The 15,517-nt window shown below is 42.2% G+C and overlaps 1 protein-coding gene across 3 annotated transcripts in view; it reads left to right on the top strand.

Annotated features, from left to right (window-relative positions):
* Nucleotides 1–6,234: 6,234 nt before the first annotated feature.
* LOC135523498 (thrombospondin-2-like) overlaps nt 6,235–15,517 on the top strand; it is a 36,002-nt gene continuing 26,719 nt past the window's right edge. For 2 of the 3 annotated variants that reach the window (XM_064950210.1, XM_064950209.1), the window contains exons 1-5: nt 6,235–6,305; nt 6,629–6,649; nt 7,213–7,284; nt 7,831–8,390; nt 9,102–9,186. In XM_064950210.1, coding sequence (XP_064806282.1) covers nt 6,284–6,305; nt 6,629–6,649; nt 7,213–7,284; nt 7,831–8,390; nt 9,102–9,186 — 760 coding nt within the window. In that variant the 5' untranslated portion in view covers nt 6,235–6,283. Of the gene's footprint in view, nt 6,306–6,337; nt 6,409–6,628; nt 6,650–7,212; nt 7,285–7,830; nt 8,391–9,101; nt 9,187–15,517 lie in introns of those variants that run through there. The other variant, XM_064950211.1, reaches the window with a different exon arrangement.

The following is a 15,517-nucleotide window of genomic DNA, read 5'->3' as shown; positions in this document are numbered from 1 at the left end:
TCACTACAAAGACACAGGTGTCCTTACAAACTCAGTTGACAGAGAAGAAGGAAACAGCTCAGCGATTTCACCTTGAGGCAAATGGTGATTTTAAATCAGTTGTGATCGGAGAAAACTGAGGAAGGATAAACAACATTGTTGTTCCTACACAATACTAAAGTGGCAATACAATACTAAACTAAGGCACTAAAGTGATACTGAAAAAATGTGGCAAAGAAATTTACTTTTTGTCCTGATTCCAACGTATGTTTGGGGCAAATCCAACACAACACATCACTTAGTACCACTCTTCATATTTAGTTTGTCCCCCCACACCAAACGCGATCACGACACGCAGGTTAAGATATCAAAACAAACTCTGAACCAATTACATTAATTTGGGGACAGGTCGAAAAGCATTAAACATTTATGGAAATTTAGCTAGTTAGCTTGCACTTGCTAGCTAATTTGTCCTATATAGCTAGCTTGCTGTTGCTAGCTAATTTGTCCTATATAGCTAGCTTGCTGTTGCTAGCTAATTTGTCCTTGGATATAAACATTGAGTTGTTATTTTATCTGAAATGCACACGGTCCTCTACTCCGCCAATGAATCCACACATAAAACCGTCAACCGAATCGTTTCTAGTTATCTCTCCTCCTTCCAGGGCTTTTCTTCTCTTGACTTTATATTGCGATTGGCAACTTTCATAAATTAGGTGCATTACCGCCACTAACCTCATTCATCTTTCAGTCACCCACGTGGCTATAACCAATGAGGAGATGGCACGTGGGTACCTGCTTCTATAAACCAATGAGGAGATGGGAGAGCCAGGACTTGCAGCGCGATCTGCGTCAGAAATAGAACTGATTTCTATTTTAGCCCTTGGCAATGGAGACGCTCGTTGGCACGCACTGTCACGACAACCACCGAAGGTGGTTCCTCTCCCTGTTCGGGTGGTGCTCTGCAGTCGGCATCGCCGGCCTACTAGCCATCACCGATCCATTTTTCCTTTTCCGTTTGTTTTGTCTTTGGTTCTTTCACACTTGGTTTCATTTGCTTTAATTTCTGTGTGTATAATTACCCCTGTTGCCTGCTTAGGTTTGTGCGGGATTATTCGTGTGATGTTGCTCGTTGAGGTTGTAGTTATTTTCACATATTATATACCGAGTGTGTATGAGTTTAAGGAGCGTTGTTTTTCCTCCTTCCGTGAGTAATGTATTCTCTTTTGTCGAGGGCGTTTATTTGGTATTGTACCTGACCTTTTTGTGTTGGACTTGCCTATTAAACCTCTTGAAACTCCCCATCCCGGATCCGGGATTGTGACTAAGCCTCAGGCTCATTAGCATAACGCAACGTTAACGATTTCTGAAAATCGCAAATAAAATTAAAATAATGCGTTTGCTCTCAAGCTTAGCCTTTTCTTAACAACACTGTCATCTCAGATTTTCAAAATATGCTTTTGAACCATAGAAATTGACTAATTTGTGTAAGAGTATGCAAAGCTAGCATAGCATTTTGTGTAGCATGTAGCACGCAACATTTTCACAAAAGCCAGATAACCAAATAAATAAAATCATTTACCTTTGAAGAGCTTCTGATGTTTTCAATGAGGAGACTCCCAGCCACATACCAGATGCGCAGTGTTTCCTGAAAGCGTCTGTGTGTAGGAGAAATCGTTCCGTTTTCTACATTGCGCCTGGCTACCGAAACGAACCGAAAATGCAGTCACCTACAACGTGAAACTTTTTCCGGATTAACTACATAATATCGACCGAAACATGGCAAACGTTGTTTGGAATCAATCCTCAAGGTGTTTTTTCACATATCTCTTCATTGACATGCAGTTCGTGGAAGCTTGCTTCTCTCTCTGTGCCCCATGGAAAAATACTGGCAGGTGACTTTTGCGCACCAATTTCGGCGCAGGACACCGGGCGGACACGTGGTAAATGTGGTCTCTTATGGTCAATCTTCCAACGATCTGCCTACAAATACGTCACAATGCTGCAGACACCTTGGGGAAACGACAGAAAGGGCAGACTCATTCCTCTTGCGTTCACAGCCATATAAGGAGATCATGAAAGACAGAGCCTCAAAAATCCTTGTCATTTCCTGGATGCCAAGTCATCTTGGTTTTGCCTGAAGCTCACGTTAAAGGGCACGCACAGAGAAGATATTTGTATTTCTGGACACGTCAGAGTGTTTTCTTTCGAACAGTAGCAATTATATGCATAGTCGAGCATCTTTTTGTGACAAAATATCTTGTTTAAAACGGGAACGTTTTTCTTCCAAAAATGAAATAGGGCCACCATAAGTGTAAGAGGTTAAGAGACGCTACTTGGACATCTCTGCTCTCCTGCGCTTGACTCCTTCACCTACCTCTAAACACAATAACGTAACACGTGCGAGCAATGTGGGTGAAATAATTGAATAACATAGATTTCAAAATGTATTTTGCAATGCACGCGAGTGGTGTGGTAAGGCTGTTAGACTTACCCAGAAAGACTGCCAGCTGTACTTATCGAATCAAAATATATCATTGTTACATTTTCCAGCCAGTCACACACAAACTATATATAAACATCCATCGCTGTCCATGGTGATGAAATGTCTATGTGGCTGCCTATCGAAACGGTGATAGGCTTTCTGTGCTGCCAGGGCATGTAGCATGTAGCTTTGCATTAGCTAATGGATAGCCTAAATGTGTATAGGTATAGGCTTATTTGGTCTTCATTTTCTCATGTTAACCCTAACATTTCACAAAGGTATACTGTACATGGTGTCACAGGGCATCCATTTAGACAGCTGGGTGGCAGCAATAATGTATTTACTTGGACATTAATTAAATTTGAAAATTAAAACATTGCAGATTGTAAAATAAATGTCTGATTCAACTAATCAGCAATCAATAGATTTTTTTAAAATATATATTTTTTTGTATACAACTGTCCTGCATAGCCTACTAAATCTGCATGACATGAGCTGTCCTTGGGCTAGAAAGTTATGCATAAAAAGTTATGCCTAAAACCAGTATATTAATGCCAATCTCTCTTTTTTCTATGTATAGTAGCTACAGCATGTGACTGATTGCATCGTCTTGAATTTTTGTGTGCAAATGTTTTCATCATGGCCTGTAGGCCCTACTGTTTTTCTATCCTAAGCATTGACAACCCAGACAGTCATTCCTGAGACATTGTGCATTATATGTCCATTGTGCTGCACACACTTGTTGATGTTGCAACCACACAACTTAAATGCTGGTTCACCAGTAAGAACAAAATTGTAAACTGCTTTTTTTTGTTTGATCCTTCAAGAACTGTTGTCCGCTCAAGATTATAATCTGTGGCTGTCCAGTATCCAGACGACATGTCCCAGAGTTTCCTATACAGTTAATTAATCTCTTTCCGTAACATGTTGAAGCCGGCAATTAAGGAGAAAGCAAGAGGGTCAATTAAAGATGTTAACTGCTGTATTTGAAGCACCACTCCCTTTTCTGCCCAGTTTCCCTGTAACTGTCGCTTCTGTAAGGATCGACACTGGTAGACGAGAAGCAAGTACAGGGAGTGAACATTTAATTAACAACGGATATGAAACAGGACAGGACAGCATCTGGACATGAAAACATAACAAAATGAATGCTGACACGAGGAACCAATGGAAGAACAGACAGATATAGATGGGGCAATCAACAAAGTGAAGGAGTCCAAGTGAATCCAATGAGTGCTGATGTGCGTAATGACTGTGACGGGTGTGCGTAATGTAGGGCAGCCTGGCACCCTCGTGCGCCAGAGAGGGAGAGTGGGAGCAGGGGTGACAGCTTCTGCAGAAAGATTGTTTTCTAAACTAAAATTCAAAAAGAACTACATAAGAAGCATTAGGCTCTCGGTCTGATGTGCGCTTTGAACAGCTGAGTAACCTCCACTCATTGCTGCACTGGCACCATTATAGCCTTGACCGCGGCATTTGTTCACGGATATCCCTTTACTTTCAATCAGTTCAATTCTTATAGGCACTTTGATCAGTCACATTCTTGAAGTCCAATAAAAAAATACTTAGCTTCCTTAATTAAAAAGGATTATGAATGACTTTTTGGAAGTACTGTCAAAATTATTTTATTTAATAAATAAAAAATAGACATCAATGTCAGACAAGCGCATGGGCCCCCAGAGAAAGTGTGTCCGGTATTCCAGTGGCCTGATACTGATCGAAGGGTGGCCAGCCCAGCGGCCACTTTGAGAACTCTTAAGCCACGTTTCCATTGGCACTTTGATGTCAACCCAGGTTAGGCTAGCCTTGGTGGGCTAGCTCGAATTGCATTTCCACTACCTCCAGAAATGATAAATGATGTCATGTTGCTAGGTAGCCAATATCTGACTGTGCAGCTGTCTTCGATGATGTTGCTAGCTAGCAAGATGTTGAAGAATTTAATTCACCCTCACCATGCTGTAACTAACGTTACCCATACTCCCGCCAGTGTCAGCCATGTATTTGCTAATGTTAGCTAGCTAACTAATCTGATAGTTAGCATAATTGCTAGTATAACAGGCTAGCTAGTTAAATTCCTACCTGTCTTGCCATGGTAATAGCTATTAGCTAGCTAGCTAACCAAGCAAACCAAAAAATATGATGGAGCTACCTAGCTTTCAATGCGACCTGGCCAGCTAAAATTCCTGCTAGCTCATGTTAGCTAGCTAGCTAGCTAGCTTGTTTCAACTCTGATTTGCAAGCTAACTTTGGGTAGCTACTTAGCATTCAGGGGCTGACTGTTCTCATAAAAGTTTGTGTAGTGCAAAAATAAATGAAGAATCCAGCTATGGCGGTAATTTGTGTCATGTTTGACTACAGCAGTATTGCTTGTCCATGTGCTAGCTAAAAGCAACAGGCTAGCTGTAGTGTCAGCCTCCAGCAGTGATCAGCTGGTGGTTGGATAGCAACAACGTCACCAGCCCAAATTCTAATCGAGCTGGCACCAGTTGTGGAACTGGGCTGTATTGGCCTGGGATTCCCTCGATCCAGCTCAATTTTTGAGAATTCCATTCGAGCCAGCACGAATTTGACCCTAATTTAGACCTAATTTTAAATGTCAGTGGAAATGGGAGTTTAGATAGAGCTTATTGCCTGGGTCTGTTTACGTAATATCTTGACTGAGTTTGTTTACATAATGTCTTGCCTGGGTTTGTTTTGTTGCCCCAACATTTTGATATTTCTTAAATAAAAATCAAGTAAATGAGACTTACTGAGTCTGGCATTAACATTACGGGTGTGTTTGTATATTCACTCTGGCGTAACAGAGTGCGCTCAGAGTGCACACTGGGGATTTATAAATTCAGAGCGTTGTTGTAGGGTTGATCTAACCGTTCTGACCTCACAATGGCAACCAAGCACCCAAACTAACTGGCTAAATTTGGCTAGCTTGCTAACTATAGCTACTTCCAGACACAAATTAGAGAACAGCCCACTCTGAACATTTTACTCACCCTAGCAGAGCTGGTTAGAGTGTTTTCATGTTATCAAGAGAGTTAGTGAATGTACCGGTAAATGTGTTATGGCAACAATTTATACTTTTTTTAGCCAATGTTTAGGCCTACTTACAACTGTCATAACAACCAAGTTTAGGGAAGTTCATAAATTATTTAATTATTCTGTGCTCTTCACTGTCAAATCAGAGTGCTCTGATATTGCAGTAGATTAGGCCTACCAGGGTGAATTTACGAACACTGATTTTAAAAGTGAGGCATGTGGTATATCAGAAATTATGTTATAGAATTATTGTCAACCTATTGTCATATAATTATAAATAGCCTACACTTTATAAGGGTTTAATACCAATTTACTGTAGCCTATAAATAGCCTCTAAAATATATGTAAACAGACTATAAATGGCTAAATGTTGTATGTGCTTGCCTTGACAAAAGTGCTTAAAATTCCGAACTATTAATTAAACCAACAGAAAAACGTGTGCGTAAAGGTTTTGGGAACGTTTTGAAAACGCTGGACTGCAAAGACTAGAGAGGGGATTTTGTGTTCATTTACAGCTACATATGATGCGTAACAAAGCATCAGTCTTTCAGCATCCTGTGCGAATCTACAGAAAAATATGGTTAGTGTGTGCTTCGTACAGTCCTCGCAACCAAGGGCTTTGCTCTCCCAAAACTAAAAGCCTAACATCCCACCTCGCTATAACTTTCTCTCTATCAATAACTCCTCCCCGAAACCGAATTCCGTTCTGATTTTGCTAATGAAGTGGGCTTGATAGAGAAGTGGGATTGGGGCACGAGAGAGCGCGAGGGAGGGGGTCACGGGTGGATGGTAACTGCCGCTCTAACAGGTACGAGCAAATTACGCTATCAGAAAGGAATTATGTAGTTCCGCCTCAGCAACGGTTCCTAACATTTCATACTTAAACGTGACTGACAGGGTCGTAGTGAGAAGTAAGTATATAAGAGGGAGGGAGACTAGTGATTAAGCCACTATCGCTCAAGTCCTCCCTGCGTAATGTGGATCTAGTGAAGTAAACTAAGCGCACTTTACATTTTATGCACCGGGTTATAGCAGTTTTTGTGTTTTCATTCTACTATTCATACTTACCAGAATTATATATATTGTTATTATCTCCTTTTTCATTGGATATCTAACCTATTTTTTTCAAAGGGGGATTTGCACTTTCACCAGGTAAGTTGTTGCATTCAAGTTTACTGCTAGTCAAAATCATTTAGTCAAAGAATTATTCATATGCAAACCTATATTCTGTTATTAGATTCATTCATTTTGGTTAACATTATGCATTTGAAGAAATTGTTTTCGAAGTAGTGTATTCTCTTTTCCCAATAGCCTAAATACTATATGTGCACGTTGTAAAGGTGCTTAATTGGTGTATCTTCCTAGATAAATCTGTGTTCGTTTTAGAGACAGTTGTTAGGCTGCTTTAGCGTTGCTATTGTTGAAGCAGATCTGTGGATTTTACGTTAGGGGATGCACATGTAATGGCATGGCATGACTGAGAGCTTCAGTATTCACAGTTGCAATGAACTTGGTGTCGCTTTGTGACAGCAGAGCAGAATGTAAATAAAAACTAGATAGCCTATAATGGCTAGACAACTTTATTTATGAGATGAGAAGTAAAGTTTCATCAACTTTACTTTACTTATTATTCCATTGTAATTACAATAGTGATAAAGTTAACAACTTACAATGATTTGATGATAATCAGCTTTTGTGTCTCTTGTGTTTTGAAGGAGATATGATACTCAGGAGAAGTCTCAACTTGCTGCCTATTTTATTACTTTGCTCCTCAGCGCTACCTCAAGGTAAATCTACTTATGCATAAACTTTATTCGCCTTATCATCATCATTATTCTATCCACTATTCAATTACATTTGTATTGATGAATAAGTGTGATGTTTGTGTGGCTTTCACAGATGCTGTAGGTTTTAGTGTAACTAGATGTAAAAAATAAATAAATAATAATAATAATAAACATGAGTGAATATGATGCTGTCACTTTTGCTTGTGCATAAAAGCATACCCAGTTCAGGAATAGCCAGGGCTCTCCAACCCTGCTCTGTTCTTGGAGTGGTACTGTGCTGTAGGTTTTTTAGTTACAACTCTAATCTAGCACACCTGATTCTAATAATTTGCTGGTTGATAAGCTAAATCAAGTTAGTTACAACTGGGGTTGGAATGAAAACCTACAGGAGGGTTGCTCTCCAGGAACAGGGTTGGAGAGCCCTGTTATACACCTTGTTAAAATCAGTTGATCAGATTTTCGTAAAGAATGCCATGCTGTTTCATCAAGCTAATTGTCTGTACACGTTCTCCTCTCCTTATCTATCCCCTGTATGACTCATGGAAGATGGTGAGGTCACAATGGATGACGACACAACGTTTGACCTGTTTGATATTAGCGGTATCACACGCAAGACTCTGGGCGCCAAGCAATTCCGTGGCCAAGACACGGACAACCCCGCTTACCGTTTCATCCGCTTCGACCATTTGCCCTCTGTGAGCGCGCCCGTGCTCAAACAGATGCTTCTGCAAATCCAGAACAACGAGGGCTTCGTGTTCGTGGCCAGCATGCGCCAGGACCGCGGTTCGCGGGGAACCCTCATCGCATTGGAAGGCGCCAACGGCCAACGGCAGTTTGAAATCGTCTCCAACGGTCGTGCCAACACGCTGGACCTTGTCTACTGGGTGGACGGCTCTCAAAATGTTGTCTCCTTCGAGGATGTTGACCTGTCTGACTCGCAGTGGAAGAATATCACACTTCATGTTCATGGCGAAAATGCAAATCTGTTTGTGGGCTGCAGTCTCATCGACAGCTTCATCTTGGATGAGCCTTTCTACGAGCACCTGCAGGCAGAGGATAGCCGAATGTTCGTCGCCAAGGGATCCATCCGCGAAAACCATTTCAGGGTAAGAATTTCTCCTGTAGAATAGACCACTATATTATGCTATTCAACTCAAGCTTGGTTCCCAGTCGTTCCCAGTAGTATTTTTTTTAAATGTAGACTGTTCTTTTAGACTGGGAGAAATGTCCATTTTCCTTCTGCACTTTATTACTTGTGTGGTCTTCCGCAGGGTGTGCCTTTGTTAAAAATAAAAACCCTACTACACCATGCCCAAAAGTCCTAACCTACTCTTAGTATTAGTCATAATAAAGGTTTAAGAAGTTAATAAACCATATAGCATTACAAAGAAGTGAGCCATGTAATTATGAGAGAATATTCTTATTGACAGACTACACGGGCCTTTATGGTTTTACTGAGCCTGTCACTTCACGCTACACGACTCCAGACCATGTACAAGCCAATGGCCCTCCCTTCGAGGAGGGTTCAAGGGTTCAACAAGGACCTACTGGAAATATGGCATGAAGTGCATCCAAAATGGCAATATTTTTTGGGGTCGAGAAAAGTAGTGCACTAAATATAGGGACATGGATTCCATTTCAGATCTATCCCCTTGAGTCATGAGGATGAGTCTAAGAATAACTCATTCGGTATTAATTTACCTTGACATAGTAGCTCAAGGTAAGCGAATACCAAATAAGTTGTTCCTAGCTGCTAGTCCAATGTGACACACAACTGTCCAAGTAGTCATTGATCAATCTCTTGTCTTGTCACACAGGGCTTACTGCAGAATGTTCGCTTCATGTTCGACACATCCGTGGATGATGTTCTGAGGAACAAAGGCTGTGAAGTCACTAAGGCTGGTAAGGGTTTTTGGCTTACTTTACTGTACTGTTGTGTTCATTAAGCACCAAAGGAAGAAGAAAAAAGTTTCAAACAGGGAGGGACTACCTGGACTTGTCCAATGAGAAAGGCTCATTTTTGTTTGCCATTGCAAAAAGTTTTAGAATGTTTTCCAATGCGTGCCCTAAGAACATGCCGCTGTAGTTTGGATAGACTGAATTCTACCAATTGGGGTGATATGGATATTTATTTCAAGGACATCATCTGGAAGACCGTCAAAAATCGTGCTGTATTGTTGTTACAGCAATTATCATTTAGGCTGTGTTTACACAGAAAGCCCAATTCTGATATTAGCGGTATCACACGCAAGACTCTGGGCGCCAAGCAATTCTGTGGCTGAGACACAGACTACCACGCTACATCCGCTTCGACCATTTACTCTCTGTGATCGCGCCCGTGCTCGAACAGATACTTCTGCAAATCCAGAACACAATGATGGCCAAAAGAGCTGATCTGATTGGTCGAATTACCAATTAGTCTAAAAAAATATCAGAATTGGGGTGCTTGTGTAAACGCAGCCTTAGTAACCTTTTCCCAAACCGGTTTGTGCTGTACAGCAAACTGTTATGGTCTTTGTCATCCCAAGTTTGTCACAACATTGACCATATAAATGGACAAGACAGCACAAACAGATCTGGGACTGACTGAAGCTAGCCCTTTTTGTGTATCTGTGGTATTGTTTTCATGCTTTGAATATTCTGATGATCCGACTTTAACCCGTCCTTCCCAACCTGCTCTGACCTCCTTTAAACTCCCTATTAAAGCTCCATCTAAAGCAGATGTGACTGAACGATCCATCCTTCTGCCTCATAGGTTGCATCCCAAATGGCACCCTATTCCCTATAGTGCACAACATTAGGGTGCCATTTCAGATTGCAGCCACAGTCACATGCAACCTCTTACAGCTTTGGTCTTCTGCATTTCATTTAGATAAAACCGTAACACATTTCCACAACAGACTCCAACCACTTAAAAAGATGGAGTTCTTCTTTATTTCCATTGTGTCTGGTTCCGCTATTCTATCACTTTTTTTTCGATCTTTAGTTTTAGTGGGTCACAGAAAGCTTGTAGATCTGATATGTAGAGATTTCTGACAGTATTACATCATGTTAGCGGAAACAGCTGTGTCAGTGTGGTTGCGTGAGGTCAACAAGTGTGTGTGTGTGTGTGTGTGTGTGTGTGTGTGTGTGTGTGTGTGTGTGTGTGTGTGTGTGTGTGTGTGTGTGTGTGTGTGTGGTGTGCGTGTGCGTGTGCGTATGTGTGTGTGTGTGTGTGTGTGTGTGTGTGTGTGTGTGTGTGTCTGCTGCGGTCATCAACACAAAAGGAGATACTGTACAGATGCTTACATTTATTTCCATTGGCAGTGGAAGAAATGCCTGGGGAAGAAAAATAGAGAAAGTAAAATGCTATGCTGGAAGGAATTAAGGGAGTCACCACCGCTTTGCCCTGCATACACACACACACACACACACACACACACACACACACACACACACACACACACACACACACACACACACACACACACACACACACACACACACACACACACACATAGTGAGGTCATGAATTGGCTGATGGGGTAGTAGCCTCTCTGCTGCTTTTGTTCACACTGGGCGTGGTGCCCTGTAATCCTCAGTAGGGGCTTTTGAGAAGATCCAGAAACCCCAGTGTGGGTGTGTGTGCTCGCGTGCGTGCGTGCCATAATTTGCGTGCTTGTAGCTCCATTGTTGACACAAGTACCATTCGATTCTACCTGAATGAGCACATTTTATGTTATGTCACCAAGACTTCCCATTGAGTCACTAGAAAAAGTCTAGATGCTCCTACCAGCCAAGGTCTTACCCTGGCATCAGATATCTCTAACGCTAGCTCAAAAGTCACTCAAAAAATCACACGATTTATAGTCATACAAAACTGCCACGTTGTACATTTAATGAGAAGCAGTTGAAATATTGTGTTTCTTCCCCTCTATCTCAGTCAAAAAGAGGAGAGGAAAGAATTGAAAGAGGAGGGAAAAGGAGTTGTGAACCAACCAGAATATCTCATCAGATATGTCCTAAAGTCACGCACACACCAACATTCACACACACACACACACATAGTCTTGTACAGTTAACCTTGTGGGGACACACAATTCAGTCCTATTCAAAATCCTATTTTCCCAAACCCCTAACAATAAACCCTAACCTGTACTCTTACCCTAACCTTAACCCAAAAACCAAAAACCAAACCTAAACCTAACCTTTGCTCCTAACCCTAACCCTTAACGTAAATCTAATCCTAACCTTAACCCTAAACCCCATATAAATAGCATTTGACATCGTGGGGACAAACAAAATGTCCCAGTTGGTCATATTCTTGTTTGTTTACTATTCTTCGGAATAGTAACACTGTTATCTGTGACTGTTTTGTTTGTCTTCTGTAGTTTCTTAATCATTGTACCTAAACTGTATGTGTTAACATGTATATGCAGGGCCCAGCTGTAAAATAGACCTTGGTCTCAGTCTGTGTTCTTTGTTAAAAATAAAGGTAGAATAATAACTTGGGAGATTATTGTGGTTAAACGGGGCCAGCGTGACTGGGACCTACGCTGATTTAGAGTCCCTAACCACCCATTCATCTCTGCTCAACTTCTACACCTGGCACGCACACACATGCACACACACATAGATACACACACACACACAAACACACTTGGCTGGACACACTGCGTTCCTCAGGCCTTTCCTCACCAGGAACCCCAGTCTGAGACTCTGCTCTGGGGCCACTAATCTATCTGATGTTCTATCTGTCATTATCTTATGCATTTATCAGAGTTTAAATAAATAAAAAGCAGTACAATATACTATTAAACAGATGTATGTTATATCTGTGGACAGTTTATCATGTTGTAGACCAGGTAATAGTCTGTCAAACACTTGAAGTGAGACCTCTGGGATCCATGAGAACCACAGGATTATCGGTGAGACAATGTGGATCATAGAATAACTAAGTATTGCTTAGTGATTGTAAACTGTAGGGACTGTTGAGGCAATGGGTATAACAAAAGCATTATCTTCACTATGATACAAACACAAAGCATCCAACAAGTAGAGGGGAAAAACCCGGCCTGGTCCCACATCTGTTTTTGCTGTCCTGCCAATTCCTATGGTCATTTTGGCCCATTGTTGGGAATTCAGCACACACACACACACACACACACACACACACACACACACACACACACACACACACACACACACACACACACACACACACACACACACACACACACACACACACACACACACACACCCACACACACAATAACAGCCCCCCAGGACGAGTGAGACTGATGGATAAACAGACACTTCCCTTCCTGTCAAAAGCCAATCTCTCTCTCTCTCTCTCTCTCTCTCTCTCTCTCTCTCTCTCTCTCTCTCTCTCTCTCTCTCTCTCTCTCTCTCTCTCTCTCTCTCTCTCTCTCTCTCTCTCTCTCTCTCTCTCCCTCTCTCAATTCAATTAAATTCAAGTCAAGGGCTTTATTGGCATGGGAAATATGTGTTAACATTGCCAAAGCAAGTAAGGTAGATGATATATAAAGTGAATATATAAAGTGAAATAAACAATAAAAATTAACAGTAAACATCACACATACAGAAGTTTCAAAACAATAAAGGCATTACAAATGTCATATTATATATATATATATATATACAGTGTTTTAACAATGTACAAATGGTAAAGGACACAAGGTAAAATAAATAAGCATTGATATGGGTTGTATTTACAATGGTGTGTGTTCTTCACTGGTTGCCCTTTTCTCGTGGCTCTCTCTCTCTCTCTCTCTCTCTCTCTCAGTTACTAGCTATGCCCTGGACTAGAGGTAGTGACAGATTATAGCTCTAGTCCAGGGCATTAGAGCACTGCATGCGCACATACCAACGGAGATGCAGAATATCATCTGTGCCACATGCGCATGCGCTTTGATATTTGCAGACCAGGTGGCCCCAGCGAGCATAATCTGCAGCTGGATGCTTCTTCTCCAGGCAGGCTCAATCAAACAAACGCTCAAAGTATTTGAAAGAAAAAAAAAATACAATTTGAGCCCAGGTCTGTGTTGGACTAGTGAGACAGAGCCAAGACCATTCTCTTCCAAAGGAAGACTTGATGCAGGCCCAGCTGTCTGCCAGCCCAGCCCAGCCTGCTCATCCCACCCCATCAAACCACAGCTGAGCTCTGCTCTGTTTATAAAACAAACAACCACCCATCAAGGCCCTGACGCCCGCAGCAGAACGTCTGTGTGATTCACTCTGAGAGTATCACCGTGAAACAATTTCCTAGCTTGGGCTTTTTGCAAAAATCCATCTCTATCGCCGACTCCGACCATTAAGGCCCACTGGGGCTGTGTCCCAAATGGTACTCTCTTCACTATATAGTGCACTACTTTGTACCAGAGCCCTATTGGCCCTAGGTGGGCTGAGGACACATGTTAAAAATAAAATGGAAGTGGATGATGAAACAAAACAGTGTGCTTTACTTATGAGAACTATACTAAGTGCCCTCCCTCTCATCTCTGGGGTAAAGAAACATTATGACACAAAGCTGCTTTTCTAATCAAGTTGTGAGCAGACACGTTTTGAGTTCTCTTAGAACTTTTTTATGTGCTTTTAAACCCCCCCACCTCTACCCCAGCCTGCCCTCCTCAGTTTCTGTGTGCTGTCTGATGGTATAGTTGGCAGAAGATCATCAGCCACCCGAGCCACGGCCCGTTCACCCCACGGCCCGTTCACCCCACGGCCCGTTCACCCCACGGCCCGTTCACCCCACGACCCGTTCACCCCACGACCCGTTCACCCCATGACCATCTAGAACGTGGACACAGTACAGGTGCATCAAAGCTTGGACAGAGAGAATGGAAAAACAGCTTCCGTCTCCAGGCCATCAGACTGTTAAATAGTCGCCACTAGCCGGCCTCTGCACAGTACCCTGCCCTGACCCTTAGTCACTGTTCTAGCTGGCTAACACCTGGTACAAAATGAGGGAAAAAAATCCAGAAAATCACATTGTAGGATTTTTTATGAATTTATTTGCAAATTATGGTGGAAAATAAGTATTTGGTCACCTACAATCAAGCAAGATTTCTGGCTCTCACAGACCTGTAACTTCTTCTTTAAGATGCTCCTCTGTCCTCCACTCGTTACCTGTATTAATGGCACCTGTTTGAACTTGTTATCAATATAAAAGACACCTGTCCACAACCTCAAACAGTCACACTCCAAACTCCACTATCGCCAAGACCAAAGAGCTGTCAAAGGACACCAGAAACAAAACTGTAGACCTGCACCAGGCTCGGAAAACTGAATCTGCAATAGGTAAGCAGCTTGGTTTGAAGAAATCAACTGTGGGAGCAATTATTAGGAAATGGAAGACATACAAGACCACTGATAATCTCCCTCGATCTGGGGCTCCACGCAAGATCTCACCCCGTGGGGTCAAAATTATCACAAGAACAGTGAGCAAAAATCCCAGAACCACACGGGGGGACCTAGTGAATGACCTGCAGAGAGCTGGGACCAAAGTAACAAAGCCTACCATCACTAACACACTACGCCGCCAGGGACTCAAATCCTGCAGTGCCAGTCATGTCCCCCTGCTTAAGCCAGTACATGTCCAGGCCCGTCTGAAGTTTGCTGGAGAGCATTTGGATGATCCAGAAGAAGATTGGGAGAATGTCATATGGTCAGATGAAACCAAAATAGAACTTTTTGGTAAAAACTCAACTGAGTTGCATCCAAAGAACACCATACCTACTGTGAAAAACATCATGCTTTGGGGCTGTTTTTCTGCAAAGGGACAAGGACGACTGATCTGTGTAAAGGAAAGAATGTGTGGGGCCATGTATCGTGAGATTTTGAGTGAAAACCTCCTTCCATCACCAAGGGCATTGAAGATGAAACGTGGCTGGGTCTTTCAGCATGACAATTATCCCAAACACACCGCCCGGGCAACGAAGGAGTGGCTTCATAAGAAGCATTTCAAGGTCCTGGAGTGGCCTAGCCAGTCTCCAGATCTCAACCCCATAGAAAATCTTTGGAGGGAGAAAGTCTGTGTTGCCCAGCAACAGCCCCAAAACATCACTGCTCTAGAGGAGATCTGCATGGAGGAATGGGCCAAAATACCAGCAACAGTGTGTGAAAACCTTGTGAAGACTTACAGAAAACGTTTGACCTCTGTCATTGCCAACAAAGGGTATATAACAAAGTATTGAGTTAAACTTATGTTATTGACCAAATACTTATTTTCCAC

The sequence above is a fragment of the Oncorhynchus masou genome, chromosome 31 (genome assembly GCF_036934945.1).
Source record: "Oncorhynchus masou masou isolate Uvic2021 chromosome 31, UVic_Omas_1.1, whole genome shotgun sequence".
NCBI classification, from domain to species: domain Eukaryota; kingdom Metazoa; phylum Chordata; class Actinopteri; order Salmoniformes; family Salmonidae; genus Oncorhynchus; species Oncorhynchus masou.
This window is presented reverse-complemented; position numbering and strand designations above follow the sequence as displayed.